General features: G+C 44.3%; 1 protein-coding gene across 1 annotated transcript in view; it reads left to right on the top strand.

Moving 5' to 3' along the window:
* PLPP4 (phospholipid phosphatase 4) overlaps positions 1–21,720 on the top strand; it is a 70,138-nt gene that overhangs the window by 24,398 nt on the left and 24,020 nt on the right. Inside the window, exons 2-5 of the mRNA XM_068166105.1 lie at positions 988–1,096; positions 6,582–6,672; positions 10,302–10,365; positions 11,946–12,070. Of these exons, the coding sequence (XP_068022206.1) occupies positions 988–1,096; positions 6,582–6,672; positions 10,302–10,365; positions 11,946–12,070 (389 nt within the window). The remainder of the gene's footprint in view (positions 1–987; positions 1,097–6,581; positions 6,673–10,301; positions 10,366–11,945; positions 12,071–21,720) is intronic.

Raw genomic sequence — 21,720 nt, 5'->3', positions numbered from 1 at the left:
CTGGATGATCTCAAAAGTCTTTTCCAGCCTGGTCTGGTCTGGTCTGGTCTGGTCTGGTCTGGTCTGGTCTGGTCTGGTCTATTCTATTCTATTCTATTCTATTCTATTCTATTCTATTCTATTCTATTCTATTCTATTCTATTCTATTCTATTCTATTCTATTCCTCTTGTCTAATGTGACACATTTTCCACAAGTGCACTGATGTGCTGTCATCACCTTGAAGCATAAATACTTGTGCATGGTTTGCTGTTTTTGCAGTTAATAGAAATGATCCAAGGCCTAGGTGTGTCAAAGAACACAGTTCTGCTTCAAGGCATTTCTTGGCATATCCATCAGCCCCTGTGCTTTGAATACTGCCTCAAAAGTGAACATGAGCCAGCAGTGTGTGCAGGTGGCCAAGAAGGCCCATGGCATCCTGGCCTGCATCAGGAAGAGTGTGGCCAGCAGGAGCAGGGAGGTCATTCTGCCCCTGTATACTGCGCTGGTTAGGCCACACCTTGAGTCCTGCGCCCAATTCTGGGCCGCCTCAGTTTAAGAAGGACATTGAGAGAGACACATTGTGTCCAGAGAAGGGATTGGTTTAGGCTGGATGTTAGGAAGAAATTCTTGCCAGAAAGAGAGATTGGCCATTGGAATGTGCTGCCCAGGGAGGTGGTGGAGTCACCATCACTGGGGGAGAATAGAATAGAATAGAATAGAATAGAATAGAATAGAATAGAATAGAATAGAATAGAATAGGTGTGTAGGAGGTGACTGCATGGGGTGCTTTGTGCCATGGTTTAGTTGATTAGATGGTGTTTGGTGATAGGTTGGACTTGATGGTCTTGAAGGTCTTTTCCAACCTGGCTACTTCTGCATTACAAAGAGAAATAGTGCATACCAGGCATAATGAACTTGGGGGAAATTTGACATCAGCAGGACTCTTCTAGGATTTTTGGGCATTGTTTCAAACCATATTAATTGTCTCTGTAATTGATGTTTTTCAGTTTCACGGAGTTTCTGGATCCATTCCAGCGGGTTATCCAGCCGGAAGAGATCTGGCTGTATAAAAATCCTTTGGTGCAATCTGACAACATCCCTACCCGTCTTATGTTTGTAAGTACTGGAGGCTTGCTGGTCATTTGGTGCCTGGGAACTAAGTGCACTTTCATTTGCTAAGCAGCAGGAAATCTCTCAGCAGTTGAGGCCGTGTCTTTAGTTGTGGTGACAATTGTTTCCCAGAGGGTGGGAAATCCTGGGGGGTGTGTGTGTGTGTGTTGTAAAAAGCATCCTTACCAGGTGATTGAATTTATGAATGTTGATTTGAAGAGTCAAGCTAACATTAATCTAGATGGATCCTAGAGAAAGGATTAGAGAAGCTTTTTGGATTAGCTGATTGGGTGGCCTGACAAAACCTTGCTAGGCTCTTATATTGGGTTAAATGCTTAACTTGGAAATCCAGTTAGTTTTGAGCACTGAGGTACTTGCCTCCAAATATCTCAGTGCCTAATATATTTGCCTTCTTTCCTTCTTCCTCCCCCCTTTTCCTTCTTCCCCCCCCCTTTTCCTTCTTCCCCCCCTTTTCCTTCTTCCCCCCCTTTTCCTTCTTCCCCCCCTTTTCCTTCTTCCCCCCCTTTTCCTTCTTCCCCCCCCTTTTCCTTCTTCCCCCCCTTCTCCTTCTTCCCCCTTTTCCTTCTTTCCCCCCTTCTCCTTCTTCCCTCTTCTCCTTCTTTCCCCCCTTCGCCTTCTTTTCCCCCCTCCTTCTTCCCTTCCCCTTCTTTTTCCCTCCCCCTTCTTTTTCCCTCCCCCTTCTTTTTCCCTCCCCCTTCTTTTTCCCTCCCCCTTCTTTTTCCCTCCTCCTTCTTTTTCCCCCCTCCTTCTTTTCCCCCCTTCTTTTTCCCCTCCTCCTTCTTTTTTCCCTCCTCCTCCTCTTTCCCCCCCTCCTTCTTTCCCCCCCCTTCTTTTTCCCCCTCCTTCTTTTTCCCCCCTCCTTCTTTTTCCCCCCTCCTTCTTTTTCCCCCCTCCTTCTTTTTCCCCTCCTCCTTCTTTTTCCCCCCCTTCTTTTTTCCCCCCCTTCTTTTTTCCCCCCTCCTTCTTTCCCCCCTCCTTTTTTTCCCCCCTCCTTCTTTTTTTCCCCCCTCCTTCTTTTTTCCCCCTCCTTCTTTTTTTCCCCCTCCTTCTTTTTTTCCCCCCTCCTTCTTTTTTTCCCCCTCCTTCTTTTTTTCCCCCCTCCTTCTTTTCCCCCCTCCTTCTTTTCCCCCCTTTCTTTTTTCCCTCCTCCTTTTTCCCCCCTTCCTTCTTTTCCCCCCCTTCTTTTCCTCCCCCCCTTTTTCCCCCCTCCTTCTTTCCCCCCCCTTCTTTTCCCCCCCCCCTTCTTTTCCCCCCTCCTTCTTTTCCCCCCTTCCCCTCCTTCTTTTCCCCCCTTCTCCTTCTTTTTTTCCCCCCTTTTCCTTCTTTTTTCCCCCTTTCTCCTTCTTTTTTCCCCCTTTCTCCTTCTTTTTTCCCCCCCTTCTCCTTCTTTTTTCCCCTCTTCTCCTTCTTTTTTCCCCACATAGACAAAACCCTTTTAACTTCTGCCAGCAAGCATACCCAATATGCCCCAGAGCTGCCCTGCTGTCACCATTCCTCTGGCTCTCCCCAGTACAGACTTGGCTGTCAGATTCTGATGGTTTCTCTGGTTATCAAAATTCATGGATTTGATAACCTTCACTAGCAATTGCAATGAGCTACATATGTAAGAGTGCAGTGAGACAGGCCACCACAGTAATGCTGAGGAATTACAGGTATAGTTCAGGCTATTAAAACATGTAGGTCAGGCTTGCAGAAGCTTTGTCAACCAAAGTGGAGAATTTTTCAGGAATGGGAGTGGCAGATGAGGTTAATTCCTAGTGCCTTTACTTCAACTCATCTTTATCCTGTGTCTTCAGTAACGCCAAAATTTTACTTCTCAGATTAAGGCCTGAGTGCAGAATAAATTTAGACCACCTGTGTTGTTTTCTCCTTAATTAAAAACATTTCCATAACTGAAGGCCAGAGGCTGTCAAAGAATTTGTGAAGAATTTCTTATTACTTGTCTTCTACCCTGGTGATGAACCACGTGGCTATGGCTTACCAGAAAGCAGTCTCTAAGACTTTTGAACTGTTGGGTTATTTTACATGCTGACAAATTCCAGCTCAAGAGAAATGTTGTGAATACTTCCAACCCAGATCTAAATCAGACAAATCTGCATGAGGAGCAAGCAAGCCTAAAAGACTGGAAAGACCAGAGCCTTGTTCTGTCTCTCTCTCAGTGGATATTGCTTGCCTCGGAAAGTGTCAACTTCTCTTGAATACATGGAAGTCTGTGGGAATCCCTGTAAATTTGGCACATCTCTGGCTTGCCAGAATGAATAATGAATGAGGGAGGTTTTGTCCATTTTACAAAAGCAGGGCAGCACAGGGATATTGCACTGCTGGAAGAGGAAACGCTTCTGAGATGCATCTGAGGGGAGCGTTGCTCATTAGACCACTGCCAAATCTGTTATGGATATGAGCCATGCAGAAGCTTTTCTGTATTTTCCAAAACAGAGAAACAGGAGTCTTTAGCAAGCCAAATTTTCTTTACTTGTGGATTTTGCTGCAGAACAAAGAATGCCTTCCACCTGATGCTTTTGTGTAAGGAGCAGCAGCATTCTGCAAGCAGGAGTAGTTCATCTCTCCCCAAAAATCCGAATGCTTGTGAAGTATGAGGAAATCTGCAGCTTTACCAGATTTCTGAAGATTGATTGTGAAGGGCTTTGGAACAAGCTGCCACTTGAATTATGTTCTCTGTTGATATTTGCTGCTGCTTCTGCTCATTCAAAAGATTTCTAACTCCATTAAACCACCACTGTAAGGCTGTCAGCCTGGTGGCTGTATTTCTGCCTGTTCTTCAACAATGGAATGCAGATACCTTTCTGTTTTCTTTTCCTGGTGGTGATCTTTAGTTTTTAGAATGAAACTAATAATTCTAGGGGGGGTTGCTTAAACTATTTTTTTTTTTTTTTTTTACTTCTTGTCTCTGAAAGCAGAAATGAAATTATTACTGAGGACAGCTAGAAGTGAGCATTGCTGGAGCAGTAACGTGTGGCACAGGCATCCTAACTTGACTCTCACCCTGCAGCAGAAGAAAGATTTAAGTGGAAATGGTGAATCTTTGTGCAAAAAACCCCTGGTGCTGCCTGCCTTTCTAAATATAAAAAAGGGGAGCAGACTCCAGAATGTGTTTGAATCTGTGTGGCTCACCCAGTTAGGTATTTTGCAGATGCAGGTGAGAGCAATCTGTTCCAAGCTGCATTACCCAATGAACAAGTAGGGTGTATTTTTATGTCCTTCCCTGCTCAGAGAGAGGCTAAAAATGTAATATGAAGACTGAGATGAATCAGTATTATAAAAAGAAGAGAGTCATCTTTTGTCATAAAGTGTGTTAGCCTGTCTGGCTTTCATTTCAGTGGTGCTCTTGAAGCGAGGCACTGTTCAGCCTCAGTAGAGACAGATTAATCTTACTTAAGCCACTTGCTCCATATAATTAGTTATATTTTTTCCCCTCTGTTAAAAACCCCCCAGTCATTGTCACTTTTCTGCAAAAGAGTAAATGCTTTTCAAAGGCTTTGGTTTGTTTTTGAACAAATGTGATTGTGAAGAGATTTGGAGATTCCAGAAGGGGATTGGTTAACTTAGACTGAAACCACCCAGAAGAGTCGATGGGACTACCTTACCTACAGGCTGTCTCTTGCCGCTGCAATGGAAGGTCTGAGTCAGAAGGGATGATGGAAGGACCAGCTGGGAACAAAATCATAGTTTCCATAGCAAGCTGCTAATGAAAAACTCCCTGATACTGTGTTTGGGAGAAACTGATTTGGCAGAGGACAATAAATACCTGCCCTTGAAGGACAGACCACAATATACAGACACTAAGTAGGATGGGAATGAGCTGGCCAGGGAGGGGATGGAGTCACCATCCCTGGAAGTGTTATAAAAAAGCCTGGATGTGGCTCCTGGTGCCATGGTTTAGTTCATTAGATGGTGTAAGGTACTAGCTTGGACTTGATGAGCTCAGAGGTCTTTTCCAACCTGGGTGATTCTGTGGTTCTGCTTTTTGGAGAGCTGGCACGTTTACAGCGAGTCATCCACCGCAGTCCAAATTGCTCTGTGGTGATGCTGTCTGTGGAAAGCCACTGTCTGCATTGACCATTTTAGGTTCCTTCTGGGAGGAATTGCTTTCCTAGAGTGCTGACAATAAAAGAATATGGTTCTGCTTAATTGGTGAGTAGACTTGTAGGTGTTCAGGTGTTGTTTTTCTGGTTTTGAAGAAAACATAGAACCATAGGATGGTCTGGGTTGGAAGGGACCTCCAGAAGCCATCTACTCTAAGCCCTTCTGCAGTAAGCACAGATAAGGTTGCCCAGAGCCCTGTCGAGCCTCACAGTTCACTCCACATCCTTTATTAGAATAAACCTTTATTAGAATAAACCAAACCAGGTTGGAAGAGACCTTCAAGATCATCACGTCCAACCCATCAACCAATCCAACCCACCCAAACAGCTAACCCATGGCACCAAGCACCCCATCAAGTCTCCTCCTGAACACCTTCAATGACAGTGACTCCACCACCTCCCTGGGCAGCCCATTCCAATGGGCAATCACTCTCTCTGTATAGAACTTCTTCCTAACATCCAACCTGAACCTCCCCTGGCACAGCCTGAGACTGTGTCCTCTTGTTCTGGTACTGGCTGCCTGGGAGAAGAGACCATCATCTGCCTGTCTACAACCTCCCTTCAGGTAGTTGTAGAGAGTAATAAGGTCACCCCTGAGTCTCCTCTTCTCCAGGCTGAGCAACCCCAGCTCCCTCAGTCTCTCCTCATAGGGCTGTGTTCCAAACCCCTCACCAACTTTGTTGCTCTTCTCTGGACTCGTTCCAGCAAGTCAACCTCCTTCCTAAACTGAGGGGCCCAGAACTGGACACAGGACTCGAGGTGTGGCCTAACCAGTGCAGTGTACAGGGGCAGAATGACCTCCCTGCTCCTGCTGGCCACACTCTTCCTGATGCAGGCCAGGATGCCATTGGCCCTCTTGGCCAAACACTTGTAAATGAAAGAACCATAAAGATATGATTTCAGTGCATTAAAGAATGAGAGGTAAAAACAGAAAGTCAAGTAAAGAGCATTTTGATATGTCAGGAAGTTGATGCTGGATTATCTTGTGTTCAATGGGGTCTCACTTGAGAGCACAGCCTGGGCGGGCTGCCTGCTGGAGCAAAGCCTAGTTCGGGGGAAAAAAAGTGACCAAGGTCTGTATGGGTTAGTGTATGAACGTTGTGGACCTCTTCAGTTACAAAGCTGACATTTGAAATGCAGCTCCAGGCAATTACAAATCAATTACAGCCCACAGTTGCATTAGGGTTTTAATGTATTCATTGCCCTGTACTTGTGAAGGCAAATCATCCCACTTTGCTTAAGGTCAGGAGTTTGACAAAGATCACTCAGCCTTCCAGTTTGAATGGAGCTAACTGGAACTAATTGTTCATCTGCTGGGCTGAAAAGGAACTGCTGCCCTCACACGTGGCATTTGTTATCTCTTACAGGCGATTTCCTTCCTTACACCACTTGCAGTCATTTTTGTGGTGAAAATAATCCGGCGGACAGACAAGACTGAAATTAAAGAGGCTTTCTTAGGTAATGTATGTCAGACTTCAAGCTGGAAAGTGTGTGGTAGCTGCCAGAGATTGGTTCTAATTGTATTCTGAGCCGTGAAGAAAACCTGTCTGCATTGCAGTCCATTAGTGTTCAGTGCAGTTATAGTTGCAAGCCATCTCTAAAAGCCTTCGTTTTTATGGATATGTTTAAATGTACAGATTCTGTGCCTTAACTCCACGTGGTGGGTTGAAATTACCCCCCAAAATAAAACTGCCAGAGCAACTCAGTTGGAAGTAAATGAAGCTGTATTTGCAATCAGACTAAAATCTAGAAGTATGAAATGCAATGAATATGTACAAAACACAATATTTACAGGTATTTACAATTTATAGGCAACACAAGAACCCACCCCCGGATAAAACCAGGAGGTTACCAATAGCTTCCTCCCCTGTACAAGGGAAAAGAGAAAAGAGAATTGCAGAGAGTAGTTTGTTAGTACTTAGCTCCAAGAATGCAGCCAAGGTCAGCAACAGCCAAGCAAAAGCCACCAGGTGGTATCAGCTAGAGCAAAGAGCTGAGAAAGAGAGGAAGTTAGTTTATACAACTAACTTTATGTTAATTATCAGGCCAATATTTAGACCTTATCACTATTTTTCTTTGGCATCCAGTGGTACTTTATTTACTTTCTACCACTTTCTAGTCAAGATCTGTGGAAAAGTTCCCAGGCATCAGCCTAAAACTGCCACACTCCACAATCTAGCTATCAAGGGCTAGAATTTGGTCATCAAAGACAAGACCATCTGAGGGACTGTTCCTATGTATTTTTTTCTCTCACAGCCAATCTGTTTCTTACCTCCTGCTTATACTTTGCAGCTATTGTAATTTAAGGGTTTGACTGGAAAGTGCTGTGAGACTCAGCTGCTTAGCGTAGAGAATTACTCCTCTCATTGTTTCCTCTGACCTTCTCCTGGAGTTTATTGTCCCCCACTGCAAAGTCTGTGCTCATGGCTCAGCTTTTCTGATCAGAAACTCATGTCTCATCATAAACTGCCACTGGAGTTAGATGTGCACTTAATCCTGCACTGAGATCTGCTATGGCTCTGTTATTGGTGAGTCCTAATTCCAGTTATAGGCAGCGACTTTGAGCAGAGGAGCAGGTAGACAAGGGGGATGGTAAGTCTCAAACTGTTCCAGCTAGTCCTGGCTGTGCCTATTTTTTATTTCTTGCACAGATATTGCCAGAGACCAAAAGTGACTGAAGCACTTTCACTGGCAGAGGATACTTTGAAGCACTAGGAACTTGTAGTGGGTTGAAGTTTCACCCCCCAGCATTAACTTTGCTAGACCAACTCAGTTAGAATCAAATGGAAGCTGCATTCACAAGCAAGAACTACATTCTACAATGGAATGCAGTGAGTGTGTACAAATATACAGGATTTGCAATGTTATACACATATTTACAATTAGCAAACATGAAAATCCCCCTGGTCAGAGACCAGGGAAGCTGTTCCACTGCCCTCCCCTCTACCCCCCTGTTCCACAAGAGAGAGAGGAGCAGAGAAAGCAGTGGCTTAGACTTAACAGCTCAGCCAAGGCCAGCCAACCAGCAGGTTAATGTCTCTCAAGGGAAGCAAAACCAGCAGAGATCAGAAAAGAAAAAGTAATTGTGTAGGTACAGCCCATCTTATTCTAGATATCTCTCTTTTGTTTTCCTTTTCACACCCAATTACTTATAGTTTTCTACTTTTCTGCTCAAAATCTGTAACTAAATTTTAAAGGCAGAGCCTAAGAGCAGCAGCAGCACAAGTGCAGATGCTTTTGTTGGCAGTGTGTCTGAAAGGTGCCTAATTCAGAACTTCTGCTTGGCTGCCTAACTTCCACTTTAGTTTATTGGCCATTAGATTGTAAGGCCAAACCGATGCTCAGCCTTACCTTGGCTGGATGGGATGTAAATGACACTATGTATCTGCTTTTAATGGTTTAATTTTGGGTTTTTGAGAGAAGACTGAGTTCCCATAGCTTGCTCTTTCTCCAGTTGCTCGAACACAAGTGTGAAAAGATTCTAATTTTGTTTTGGCTGCTGCCTGTCATTTGTAGTAAGTTCTGAAATGCCTTATAATGGTATTTTACTGACACATCCATTCAGTAGAAATAACTGATGTGTAAAATGCATGCATTCACAGTTCTGAGTTTCACTTTCTGTCAGTTAAGAAGGAAAAGAGCTTTAGATTAGTTTCCTCATCACTTATTCTCACCAAGACAGAGTGAACTATACTGCATGTCTCAGGAAGCAGCTGTCTCTTTCAACAGGAGAATGTAGTGCTCTGCTGTTGATTCATAGGCAGTTGACTTGGTGGAACTTTTCAGTTCACCTTGCTACCATAAATAACAGGGAAATCTGAGAGGAAGAAGAGAGCATGGAACTGAGAGGTCACTGTGAACATAGGTGTTGAAAGTGGCAGACTTCTTGGAACAGTGGCTCTAGATTGATTGTTCTTTTATCTTTGCTGGCAGCTGTTGCTATAGTCTGAGAGGACCTCTTCTTGTTTCTCCTTTGATGGAGGACCTCCTTTTATTTTTTTAACCTAATGAAAACTAGATTCTATAGCCCACACATTGTTATGATCTATTAGAGCCTCAAGCAAAGGTTTTATGGAGACAAGATGAGTGCTGCCAAAAGGCAGCAGCATCTGGGGCAGCAGTCCAATGAGGAAATAATTTGTGTAGTTGTCATAATCCAAAGTTATGTTACTCTAAGTGCTCTGCTGGAAACCAGAGGCTTGCCTGATAGTTGTTTGGTTGGTTTGGGTTGGATTTTTTTTTTCTGATGGGAAATAAAATTCAGTGACTCTTTTGTTGCAACAGGGAGCTACAATGTGGACAGCAGCACTAAATTACTTTTAGTGATATATTTAGTATATGTGCTGGATCCAAGTGCTATTGAAATCAAGGCAGAGATCTGCACAGGCTTCAGATGAGGTTCTTCAGAACTCTGGGGCCTCAGCATGCAGGCACAGATAAGAATGATGTTTCAATCATGCCCAGGATGACAGTTCCCCTTTATTACATCGATTTTAATCCTGGGAGCAAATGTAAGAGGGAAGTGCCAAGAGTTTTAGTCAAGATATCCACAGCTCTTGGAAGAAAAAATTAAAAACTAGAAATCATCCCATTCTAGTTTTAGCCAAAAGGCAATTCCTTAGTTTGAAAGTGGCCTGGTTAGTTGCATCATACATATATATATATATATGTATATATAGATCAATCATACATATACCTAACCACACACAGACATACTTGTGTAGGAATTCTCCTCGACCCAAGGAGTGTGGGATTTTAATGTAATAAATTACAGAGCTGATAAACACAATCCTTGATCCTCTAATAATTATTTCTGCTTGATGATTTGTGCCTGTGCAAATGGCATGACAGGCAAAAAGAAACAGTATTTCTCCAGAGTAAAAGCAGAACAAAGTAAGTCTTGTGATTATTATGATGCTCTGGGTTCTGTCCTTAGTCTGGTTAAGAATTAAAACAGTAGGCTGCAAAAATGGTTCAGTTGTCAGTCCAAGTATAGCTTTCAGTCTGTAAACTGAATGCTGTAACACTGCAATTTATAGCTTGGTATTTAGGTTATTATTGTTCTGTTTGTTCATTTTGTTTTGTAGCTGTTTCCTTGGCTCTAGCTCTGAATGGTGTCTGCACAAATACAATTAAATTAATAGTGGGAAGGTAAGTTCTGTTGTGTTATAAATGATAGCTTTAGCTTCTAAGAGAAATGGAGACAGATTGACCAATAGAATGTATCTTAATAAAAAGATAACTGCTGTTCCAGAGCACGTGGAATTAGAATAGGCCCCTGGGAAGCTGTCTTTTCCCTCGTGCAGGTGTTGTACAGCTTCATTATGTGACATCCAGCTGTGGCAGGGAATCTGTGCCCTAGTGCTTTGTTACTCGTTTGACTGGCTGGTGGATCCAAACAAACAAGGAGTTTGAAAGGAAAGGAGTGAGCTGAAATCAGTTCATTAAATTTGCAACACAGAAGGGAAGAGCCACGTGGGAGTTCATATGCCAGTGCCATGTCTGATTAAATAGACATCGGTTGAGCCTCTCTATAGCCCAGTGCCCACACTTTGCATGAAGCATGTTACTGAGCATGATTATTTCCAGGTAACATCAAGATCCATGGCAGAACAAGCCTTGGAGCTAAGGAATAAGTGCACTCCTTGGTAGGCTCTCTTCTTGGGCAAGCAGAAATTTGAATGAAGGGCTCAGAAAAATGCTAGCAAAGAAAATAATCTGGAAGATCATTTTTGGGTGTGTTTTGGCTTTCTTTTTAACCTCTCAAAGGTTTTGACTCATTTCAATGGAGAGTTTTCTACTTGACTTGAATCCATACACTTTTTCATACAGACCAGTGGTAGTGCTGCATTTGTTGTTTACTCATTTTTCAGCATTGAGGAAGCAGCACTTGTGCTTGGTTTGTGATGAAGCCTCTCTGCTTCAGTGCTGATGCCCTGACAATAATGGTACTTGGCACTTTTATTCCATGAGTGCTTTTGAAATATAATTAAGAATGTCTGCACCATCTTCTTCAGGCAGACAGACTCTGTGATTCTTCAGGCAGACATGAGCTCATTTTGCCTGCACTCCAAGACAACTGGTTGCTCTGTCATTTTGCCTCTGAATCTGTGGTCATTCACTTTGCTTCTCCACGTGGTTTATTAGCTCAAGATCAGTATGAGGGCAGTCAAATCCAGGTGCTATCATTTAGCTCAAAGCAGGATAGAAGAAACCCAGGAGGGTTGTTCAGTGCAGTTAGACAGTCAGCATCAAAGCTGGCATTAGAATTTGGTGGGTTTTTTGGTGCAAATCTCCTAGTCTGAGCTGTAGTCCTCAGCTAGAAGCATCAGCAAGACTCCTGCAGCCTCGTGGGGTGGTTGTCCTGCTTTGCTCTGCCGCTGGAAGTGGTGTACAAGATTGATTGCTCAATGCAAGAGTAAGCCTGCCTGTTTGTTTCCAGAGGCAGCTCCCACTTGTGTGCTGCACTGGAAGCCTTCCTGAGAGAGCCTGGCTGCAGAAATACCATCTTGAATTGAGGGACGTGGTTTAGTGGTGGACTTGGCAGTGTTAGGCTTACTGTTGGACTCTTACAATCGTAAGGGTTTGTTCCAGCTTCAGTGATCCCTGTTGCTGTTTTAAGGCAGGAGGAACTGAACTCTGTTTAATGAGCAGTAAATGTAATAAATCACTTTGAGGTTTATTTGCTACTACAGCTTTTGTATTTTTAATATCCATGGTGTTTTTTGTAGACCGCGTCCCGATTTCTTTTACCGCTGCTTTCCAGATGGAGTAATGAACTCTGAAATGCACTGCACAGGTGATCCAGATCTGGTGTCTGAAGGCAGAAAGAGCTTTCCAAGTATCCACTCTTCCTGTAAGTTTAAATGCAGCACCTCTTTCCTACAAACCTCTCCTAGCTGTGTTTCAGCATTGCTCTTGTTTAGTTCAGTCATGAGCCTGATTTTCACTGGAGGAGCCTGGACTTGTGTCTTGGGTCACCACTCCCAGAAGTTTCCTTCTGGAAAGTTGTGAGCCTGTGACTCTTCCTTGTCTTGAGAACCACCTGACTTCACCAAGAGGACTATCAGTAGAATAAAGCACTTATTCAAAGTTAAAGAGAACTGTTGTTCGGAGAGACTACATGTTCCTAGTGCAGACCTCTGTGTGCAGCCTTTGTCAATACAGCAAATGTTAATTTGTTGTATTCCACTGAAGTATGAAGTGTGACAAGGCATGTTTGACCCGCATAGCTTTGACAGCACCTGGTTAATATCTTTCAAGTACTGGATCTGTGAAACCAAACTTGAGTCACAAAGACAGTTCCACTTCTTTTATCACTGAAGTTTCTTCAGGGAGGTTACATGCTTGAATGTGGAAGGGATAGAAAAGAATCCTACAGAGATAGAATAGAATAGAATAGAATAGAATAGAATAGAATAGAATAGAATAGAATAGAATAGAATAGAATAGAATAGAATAGAATAGAATAATCAGACCAGGTTGGAAGAGACCTTCAAGATCATCGCATCCAACCTATCAACCAACCCAACCCACCTAAACAACTAAACCATGCAACCAAGCACCCCAGCAAGTCGCCTTCTAAACACGCCCAATGATGGTGACTCCACCACCGCCCCAGGCAGCTCATTCCAATGGGCAATCACTCTGTATAGAACTTCTTCCTAACATCCAGCCTAAACCTCCCCTGGTGCAGCCTGAGACTGTGTCCTCTTGTTCTGGTACTGGGTGCCTGGGAGAAGAGACCAACCCCCACCTGTCTACAACCCCCCTTCAGGTAGTTGTAGAGAGTAATAAGGTCTCCCCTGAGCCTCCTCTTCTCCAGGCTAAGCAACCCCAGCTCCCTCAGCCTCTCCTCATAGGGCTTGTGTTCCAAACCCCTCACCAACTTTGTTGCCCTTCTCTGGACACATTCCAGCAAGTCAACCTCCTTCCTAAACTGAGGGGCCCAGAACTGGACACAGGACTCAAGGTGTGGCCTAACCAGTGCAGCATACAGGGGGAGAATGACCTCCCTGCTCATTTTGATGCTGTCCATTCTAATGAACTGGGTACAAAGTGAGCTTCAAGAAGTGGCTACAGCACTGGAAGCTACTGTAATATGCCATTCATGGTTTTCTTATTCTTTTGGTGATAGGTCCTGCGGGTTGTGGCTAGAGGACGGATCCTTGTCCATGTGGTTCTGAGGGGCTCTTGTTGAGATGCCTGCTGCCACTGTACTGATTTGCCTGGGCACCAACAGGATTAAATAATAGGTCTGCTCCCAGCTCAGGGGAGCAGAGGAAAATAGGTAGAATGTCCTGATTTTTCTGTCAGCATGACAGCACAGAGGTAGGTATTGTGTAATGAGGGAGCAAGTGTAGCAATAGTAACTCATTTAAGGGAGCAGGTGGGCTGGAAACAGAGGTAAATTTGGTACAACACAGTTTCTGTGATTTTTTTGTCTGTTCTTAGGACATCAGTGTCACTTGTCACTCCATGTGAGTTTGAGGAGGTCTCCAATCTAGGTCTGATGGTTTGATCAGTTACTGTCTGCTTATGCTTTATCCTGACAGGCATTTAGACGGGTTCATTAAAACTCGCAGGGCTGATGGAATTAGCTGTGTTAACTCAGATCTTTCCAAAGGTTCCTTCCTTTGTCTTTAGGAGATGACTTCCAGAGTGTTTAGTATCAAGTGTCTGATAAAACTTGTTTTCATCTGTAAAACAACTTGATTTCTGTGAGCTGCTTTGCTTTTGTTTGGCCATTTTGGCCATTGTTGATACCTTGTGCTGGTCTGTTTCCAAGAGCTGCCAATTGACTACCAGGAAGTCTTATTTCTGGAATTTGGTTTGCTACCCTTTTTTTTTTTTTCCTCTGTAGGAATAACTTCAAATTGTCTGAATGTGCAGAATGATGGATTGCAAACAAGATGAGTAATGAGATGAAGGAAATTCAGAGCTGATCTTTCTTGTTGGAGTCTCAGAGACAGTTAAGGGGAGCAGTAGCTGTTGGTGGCTAGAAGCTTTGTAGTCCTAAACGACAAACCAATTTAGTTGTCTCGGATTTTGTTTATAAGCTTGGATTACATTAAGCAGAGAAGGGCAGAATATGCTGTGTGCTGTTTAGAACAAAAGGTATTTATTGCTGTTTGCTATCTGTCTTCAAGTCTGCTGTCACACTTAATTGCAGCCCTCTTGGTTAAGCATTCTGTCGATGTGTAATAACAAAGGTTTTAAGTGAGTGCATGTATACACACATCCTGGGATTTACAGATTAGCCCTCAGCAAGTGCTGCAGCTTGTCACTTCCCTAAAATGCAGCAGTTTACACCGGGGCTGTGAAGTGCTGAGTGGCAGTGGACACCCAGCACGCTTTTGTTTTTGCACAGAGGAAGCACTGTATGTGTAGCAGGCTCTGGCTAGCGCTGGCACACACATTGCTTCTCTTACTGACACTGCACAGCAAAGGGCTTTGTCCCTCTGCCAGTGGGGCAGCCACAGGAAGCATGCTTGGGTTTCAATTTTAACTAGCATTGGGGTTGTTTAAGCACTAAAGTTATGATGCTGCAGCTCACACAAAATTCAGTTGGAGTGGAATGATGGCCCAGGGTGTTTAGATCACAATGAGGAGAGCAGCTTTCCCCCTCACTTAGTAATATCACAGTATCACAGGATATTAATGGTTGAAAGGGACCTCCAGAGATCATCCAGTCCCAACCCCCCTGCCAAAGCAGCATCACCCATGGTGATCAACACTGGGATGCATCCAAGTGGGTTTGGAAAGTCTCCAGAGAAGGAGACTCCACAACCTCTCTGAGCAGCCTGCTCCAGGGCTCACTCACCTCATTGTAAAGAAGTTTCTCCTCATGTTGAGCTCAAATGATTCTGTGAAATCTTCTATGTTCCAGCTTGTACCTGTTGTTCCTTGGCTTATTAACTGTGCACCCCCCAAAAGAGCTTGGCCCCCTCCACTTACCCACCCCTCAGGTAATACTAGCGTGTGGCTGAGCTGACCATGATTCCCATCACAGTGCCTTGGATTACAATATGGTAAGAATGAAGAGATACTACATATGCAGGATTTTTTTTTAGCATGTGCTGAAGGGAGGCAGTTCTGCTGGAAGCACTTTGCTGTTTGAAGCCTGATGCAATAATACCCAAGTCTCTGACAAGACTGTGTTTTGAAGCCCTGAAATCCATGCATGTTTTAGCCTGACAATAGAGAAGGAAACCTTTTTCATTTGAGAATCTCTGCTCCTTCTTTGGGTCCAAATTAGTTAGATAAGCAGGATTGTGGGCAACCAGCACCAGAACAAGAGGACACAGTCTCAAGCTATGCCAGGGGGAAGTTTAGACTTGAGGTGAGAAGGAAGTTCTTCCCAGAAAGAGTAATTTGCCATTGGAATGTGCTGCCCAGGGAAGTGGTGGAGTCACCATCACTGGAGGTGTTCAAAAAGGCTTGGATGTGGCACTTGGAGCCATGGCTTAGTTAGTCATGAGGTGTTGGGTGATAGGTTGGACTTGATGATCTCTGAGGTCTTTTCTAACCTGGTTAATTCTATGATTGTATTATCAAGAATAGTTTATAGTTGTGATAATAAATATAGTTTCTTGCTGTTCCTTCAACCCCACTAGACTGAGGAGTGAAAAATAAAGAAGTATGATCTTGAGGGTCTCTTCCAACCTGGTTTATTCTATATTCTGCCCTCCGTGGGGGGATTAAAAAGGGGAGTGGGTGAGGAGGGCCAAGTGGCCACACCTGGGGTGGGAGGAGACTCAAATAGAGCCCAGGTGCTCTGGAATTTGAGGGGGAAAATGGGGCAGGTGAGGGACTTTTAGGGTGTCAGGTAATGATAGGACTAGGGGGAATGGGGAAAAAAATAGAAATGGGTGAATTCAGATTGGATGTTAGGAAGATTCTTGCCCATGGAGGTAGTGAGACACTGGAACAGCTTTGCCCAGGGAGGTGGTGGAAGCCTCATCCCTGGAGGTTTTTAAGGCCAGGCTGGATGCAGCTCTGAGCAATCTGATGTAGTGTGAGGTGTCCCTGCCCATGGGAGCGGGGTTGGAACTGGATGATCCTTGAGGTCCTCTCCGACCCCAGCAATTCTATGATTCTAAACCAATTCTGCAGTTTAGGCTGGATGTTAGGAAGAAATTCTTCCCAGAAAGAGATTGGCCATTGGAATGTGCTGCCCAAGAAGGTGGTGGAGTCACCATCCCTGAGAGTGTTTAAAATAAAACCAGATAAGGCCCTTGGTGCCATGGTTTAGCTGATTAGATGGTGTTGGATGATAGGCTGGACTTGATGATCTTGAAGGTCTTTTCCAACCTGGTTAATTCTGTGATTCTGTGATCATGGGAAGCACAGATCTTCCTGGATGTGTGAAGCAATAAGGATGTTGAGGATATGATAATTGGTGTTTGGAATTTTTGCTATAACTCTGTATGTTCAGTATTCTGTTTTGTGCAGTGTGTGAATCATTCCTCTTCTACCTCTCACTCCCTTTGAAAAATTATTCTCTTATTGCAGTTTTAAAAAGCTGCTTTCCCTGCCTTCTTAAGATGTAGGCAATTGTACTTCCATAAACTCAGTCCAAGATGTTCTTTTCTTGGCTCATTTCCCCATTCCTTCAGCATAAGATTGCTCCTAGGTAAAATAAAGCAGTTCCATTCCTCAGGTTTCTGTCATCTGTTTGCTGTGGAGTTCATGAAGCAGCACTCAAAAAAACCCATTTTTATTAGTTGGTTGGTTTTTTTGTTGTTTCTTTTATCATGTGTGTAGCTTGCTTCTGTCCTCATGACTGTGAAAATGTAAGTGGGAAGGATGAGAGTTGACATAAACTGTAGCACCTCTCTTGGAATAATAGTAACAAGTAGCCCACTACAGTTTGGTATTTTCTTCTTGAACACATGAAAGAAATAAAGCAGAAGTAAAAGGTGCCAGGCAGCTCATAAAGAGGGGTGAGAAGCATCAGTGAAGAGCCATATTCATCTTCAGAACAGTTTTTCTTAGAGCATTCCTTGGGCAGACTGTCAATCAAAAGCTTTGTTATCCCAGGATCTAAAACATGATCCATTCAGAGCGATGCCTTAAACAAGAAGAGCTGTGAGTGCTGTGCTCTAGGAAGGTAATGCAGGGATGTATGACAAGAGTGACAATACTGACACCCTGAGGTGGCCTGACCTGACCCTGAGTACTCAGTAGACATGTGAGCTACCTGTCATCCACTTTGAGACTCAGCTTGTGCCCTGAAGGAGACTCTTTTCTCCTTACTAGAGCACAAATGATTTTCTTGGCTTGAACTGCCATGTCTTAACCATAGTCATAGAATTGTTAGGGTGGGAAAGGACCTCAAAGATCATCCACTTCCACCCCTCCTGCAATGGGCAGGGACACCTCACACTACAGCAGGGTGCCCAGAGCCACATCCACCCTGGCCTCAAAAATGAAGGTAGTGATAGGACTGGGGGGAATGGAGCAAAACTAGAAGTGGGTGGATTCAGATTGGATGTTAGGAAGAAGTTGTTCCCCATGAGGGTGGTGAGACACTGGCACAGGTTGCGTGGGGGGGGGTGGGTGGAAGCCTCATCCCTGGAGGTTTTTAGGGCCAGGCTGGATGTGGCTGTGAGCAACCTGCTGTAGTGTGAGGTGTCCCTGGCCATGGCAGGGGGGGTTGGAACTGAGTGATCCTTGAGGTCCCTTCCAGCCCTGACAATTCTGTGATTCTGTGCAGTGTGAGTAAATAACAGCAACACAACTCATTTTAGTTAGAAACACCAAGCACCCTGTGAATGAAATGCCAAATTCTTGACCCTGTTTCCTCTCTTAGAGCAAGTGATTTATTCATCATGATATAACTCTGCTTAGGCTCTTACTCTACTCAAAATATTTTGTAAGCAGATTGCAGTTGTCAGAGTTTTGGGCTCAGTTTTTGGTGACTGTAAATGTGGTGTCAGAAACTGGTCAGAAATACTTCAGCTAGAGTTTCCAGCCAAGGGAGTGCTGTCATAGGCCTGAGGTGTTGTTTCTGAATTGGGCAGAACTATTTAAGGTGTATTTTTCAGCCAAGGGATTGCTGTCATAGACTTAAGGAAGCTGCAAGAAATTGGTTTTGATACCTTTGTGCTGAAGGGAGAAAGAGTGGCTTGGTGAGTTTAATTTACCGAATCACACAGAGTGGTAGGGTTTGGAAGGGACCTCTGAAGATCCTCAAGTATTGCAGTATCACAGTATAACTTAGGTTGGAAAGGACCTCGAGGATCATCGAGTCCAACCTATCAACACAGACCCCATGACTAGACCATGGCACCAAGTGCCACGTCCAATCTCCTCTTGAACGCCTCCAGGGACGGTGACTCAACCACCTCCCTGGGCAGCACATTCCAATGACGAATGACTCGCTCGGTGAAGAACTTCCTTCTCACCTCGAGTCTAAACCTCCCCTGGCGCAGCTTGAGACTGTGTCCCCTTGTTCTGGTGCTGGTTGCCTGGGAGAAGAGACCAACCCCTTCCTGGCTACAACCACCTTTCAGGTAGTTGTAGAGGGCAATGAGGTCACTCCTGAGACTCCTCTTCTCCAGGCTAAACAACCCCAGCTCCCTCATCCTCTCCTCATAGGGCTGTGCTCAAGGCCTCTCCCCAGCCTTGTTGCCCTTCTCTGGACACATTCAAGTGTCTCAATGTCCTTCTTAAACTGAGGGGCCCAGAACTGGACAGAGTACTGAAGGTGTGGCCTAACCAATGCAGAGTCCAGGGGCACAATGACTTCCCTGCTCCTGCTGGCCACACTATTGCTAATGCAGGCCAGAAAAAAACCAAACATCCAGAGTTGCCACCACCTGCGCACCTGCCAGGCGGGCGGCGCGTGGCGCCTCGTCCAGCCGTGGCGCGTGCCCAGCCCTGCTTCGCGACCCAGCCCGACGGACTCAGCCCTTAGAGCCAATCCTTATCCTTATCCACCCTCATTGCTGGAGCAGGATCACCTAGATTAAATCACACAGGAGCACATCCAGGTGGGTTTTAAATGACTCCGGAGACAGACACTGTACAACCTCTCTAGGAGGTGGAGTCACCCTGATAAGTGAAGGATTATTTCCTTAATCTTACTTCCTTGCAACCTGTACAGATTAGGTGTTGGTCAGTGGCAGATGGAGCCCATGAATATCATGAGTACCCCCAAGTGCATCTTGAAACTGATGTGGCTGCTATGAATAAATGAATAATGCCTTGCTAGTCTGATTTGTATCAGCTTGTACTTTGATCCACAGAAGTGTTAGGTTGAAAGTACCTCTTGGAATGAGCAAGTCCAGTTCTGTGCCCCTCAGTGTAGGAAAGATTGCTGGAACGTGTCCAGAGAAGAAAAACGAGGCTAGGGAGGGGTCTGGAGCACAGCCCTGTGAAGAGAGGCTGAGGGAGCTGGGGTTGCTTAGCCTGGAGAAGAGAAGGCTCAGAGGAGACCTTCTTGCTCTCTACAACTACCTGAAGGGAGGTTGCAGCCCGGTGGGGGTTGATCTCTTCTCCCAGACAACCTGTGACAAAACAGGAGGACACAGTCTCAAGCTGCACCAGAGGAGATTTAGACTGGATATTAGGAAGAAATTCTTCCCAGAAAGAGAGATTGGTCATTGGGATGTGCTGCCCAGGGAGGTGGTGGAGTCACCATCCCTGGAGGTGTTTAGGAAGAGCCTGTATGAGGCACTTGGTGCCATGGTTCAGTTGATCAGATGGTGTTGAGTGATAGGTTAGACTTGATGATCTTGAAGGTCTTTTCCAACCTGGTCTATTCTGTATTCTGTAAGTATTCCAACCTGCTACTCCCAGAAGGGTCAGTGAAAGCAGACTCCTCAGGACAGTGCCCAGCTGAGTTTTGTAATGTAACTGAATAAGGAGACAGAACTTTGTTGCACTTCAGGAGGTTGATGTCAGCTATTGATCCCAGATAGAAAGGTCCCAATTGGTGCCAGTGGAGCTGACATCAACTGAGTGCAAACCAAACTTTATGAAAGCCAGTTGAGTTTCACAGAGGCTGCAGAAATAAGCTTGCAATTACATCTTGGATTGGATAGATTTTTGGGAATAGAATCAATAAAAGAACATTTTCTCTACAGAAGTGCTGAACTAGCAGCAAAATGAATAAGACACTTATGTGGTTTTATTTCAAAGCTGCAATTTAGTTGCTTAAATGAGTTTGAAAAGTTGACTTTTGGCTAAACTGCCATTGATTTATTTTTTTTAATCATTATTTTTTCATATATTTTTAATAGAATTCTTTCTTGATTGCAGAAGTTCCTTTACCTTTTGCAAGGTAAAATCAAGGTTGAAGAAATTCCTCTGTAGTACGATATCAATTTGATTTGTACAGCTTCCAGAGGGAATGTTAGTATAGTGCTATACAAGAGCTCTTATTTCCTGCACTTGAGTTTGTGCTTCTTGGCTTTTCTTTGCTGTATTATATTGGCTGGAGGAAAGTTGTGGAGATTACTGTTGCCTACAGCTGAAGAAATCAGAGCTTAATCAGAAATCGGAAATGAAGCATGTAATAAGAGCATTTGGTTGTGAGGACAACAGCAGCACCTGTTATGTTTTTTAATTACCTCTTTGATGAATGAAAGTGTCCTGTTATGCAGTGACAGGACCAGGGGCAATGGCTTCAAACTAGAGAAGAGCAGATCTAGACTGGGTGTTAGGAACAGGTTCTTTACTGTGAGGGTGGTGGAACACTGCAACAGGTTGTCCAGGGAGGTGGTTGAGGCCCCATCCCTGGAGGTGAGGCTGGACAGAACTCTGGGCAACCTGATGTAGTTGAGGATGTCCCTGCTGACTGCAGAGGGGGTTGGACTGGATGAGCTTTGGAGGTCCCTTCCAACCCAGACCATTCCATGATTCTATGTTTGAGAGAATAACAGCATTTTAGAAGTGAAGAAGAAAATCTGGTTTTGGCTGCCTTTGGAGCTATAATTTGCTCTTACCTCCCAGTTTTCATAGATAAGATGGTAAATAATATGTAAGCACCCAACTTTTATGTGTTGGTTGACCCCATTTTCTTAAGGAATTCATGTTTTAAGTCAAATAAACCATTTCTTTCACTATGTATTTTGAATTTTAGTATTTATACAAATCAGGCCTTGGTCACTGCTACTGCAGCTGATAGAATCATAGAATTGTCAGGGTTGGAAGGGACCTCGAGGATCATCTAGTTCCAACCCCCTGCCACAGGCAGGGACACTTCACACTACATCATGCTGCCCAGAGCCCCACCCAGCAAAGGTTGTAACAGGTTGTAACATCATGAAGTCATTTTTCACAGTTGCATTATTCAGGATGAGTTTTTGTAGCTATGTGCTCATTGAAAATCAAGGCAAACAGCCATCTCCAACGTTATCTTGCTGTGGTAAAAAGCAATGGCAGAACTGAATTGGCTGGAGAATTCCAATCTATCAATAATCATCTTTATTACATCTCAGAGCAGTCATCAGCAACGAGGCTTAATGGGAACAGTGACCGAGGAATTAGGATCTTAAT

This window comes from Melanerpes formicivorus, unplaced genomic scaffold, assembly GCF_026170545.1.
Source record: "Melanerpes formicivorus ecotype bairdi unplaced genomic scaffold, bMelFor1.0.p_v2 SCAF_97, whole genome shotgun sequence".
Classification (NCBI taxonomy): domain Eukaryota; kingdom Metazoa; phylum Chordata; class Aves; order Piciformes; family Picidae; genus Melanerpes; species Melanerpes formicivorus.
Note: the sequence above shows the minus strand (reverse complement) of the source record. Positions and strands in the feature narration are given on the sequence as shown.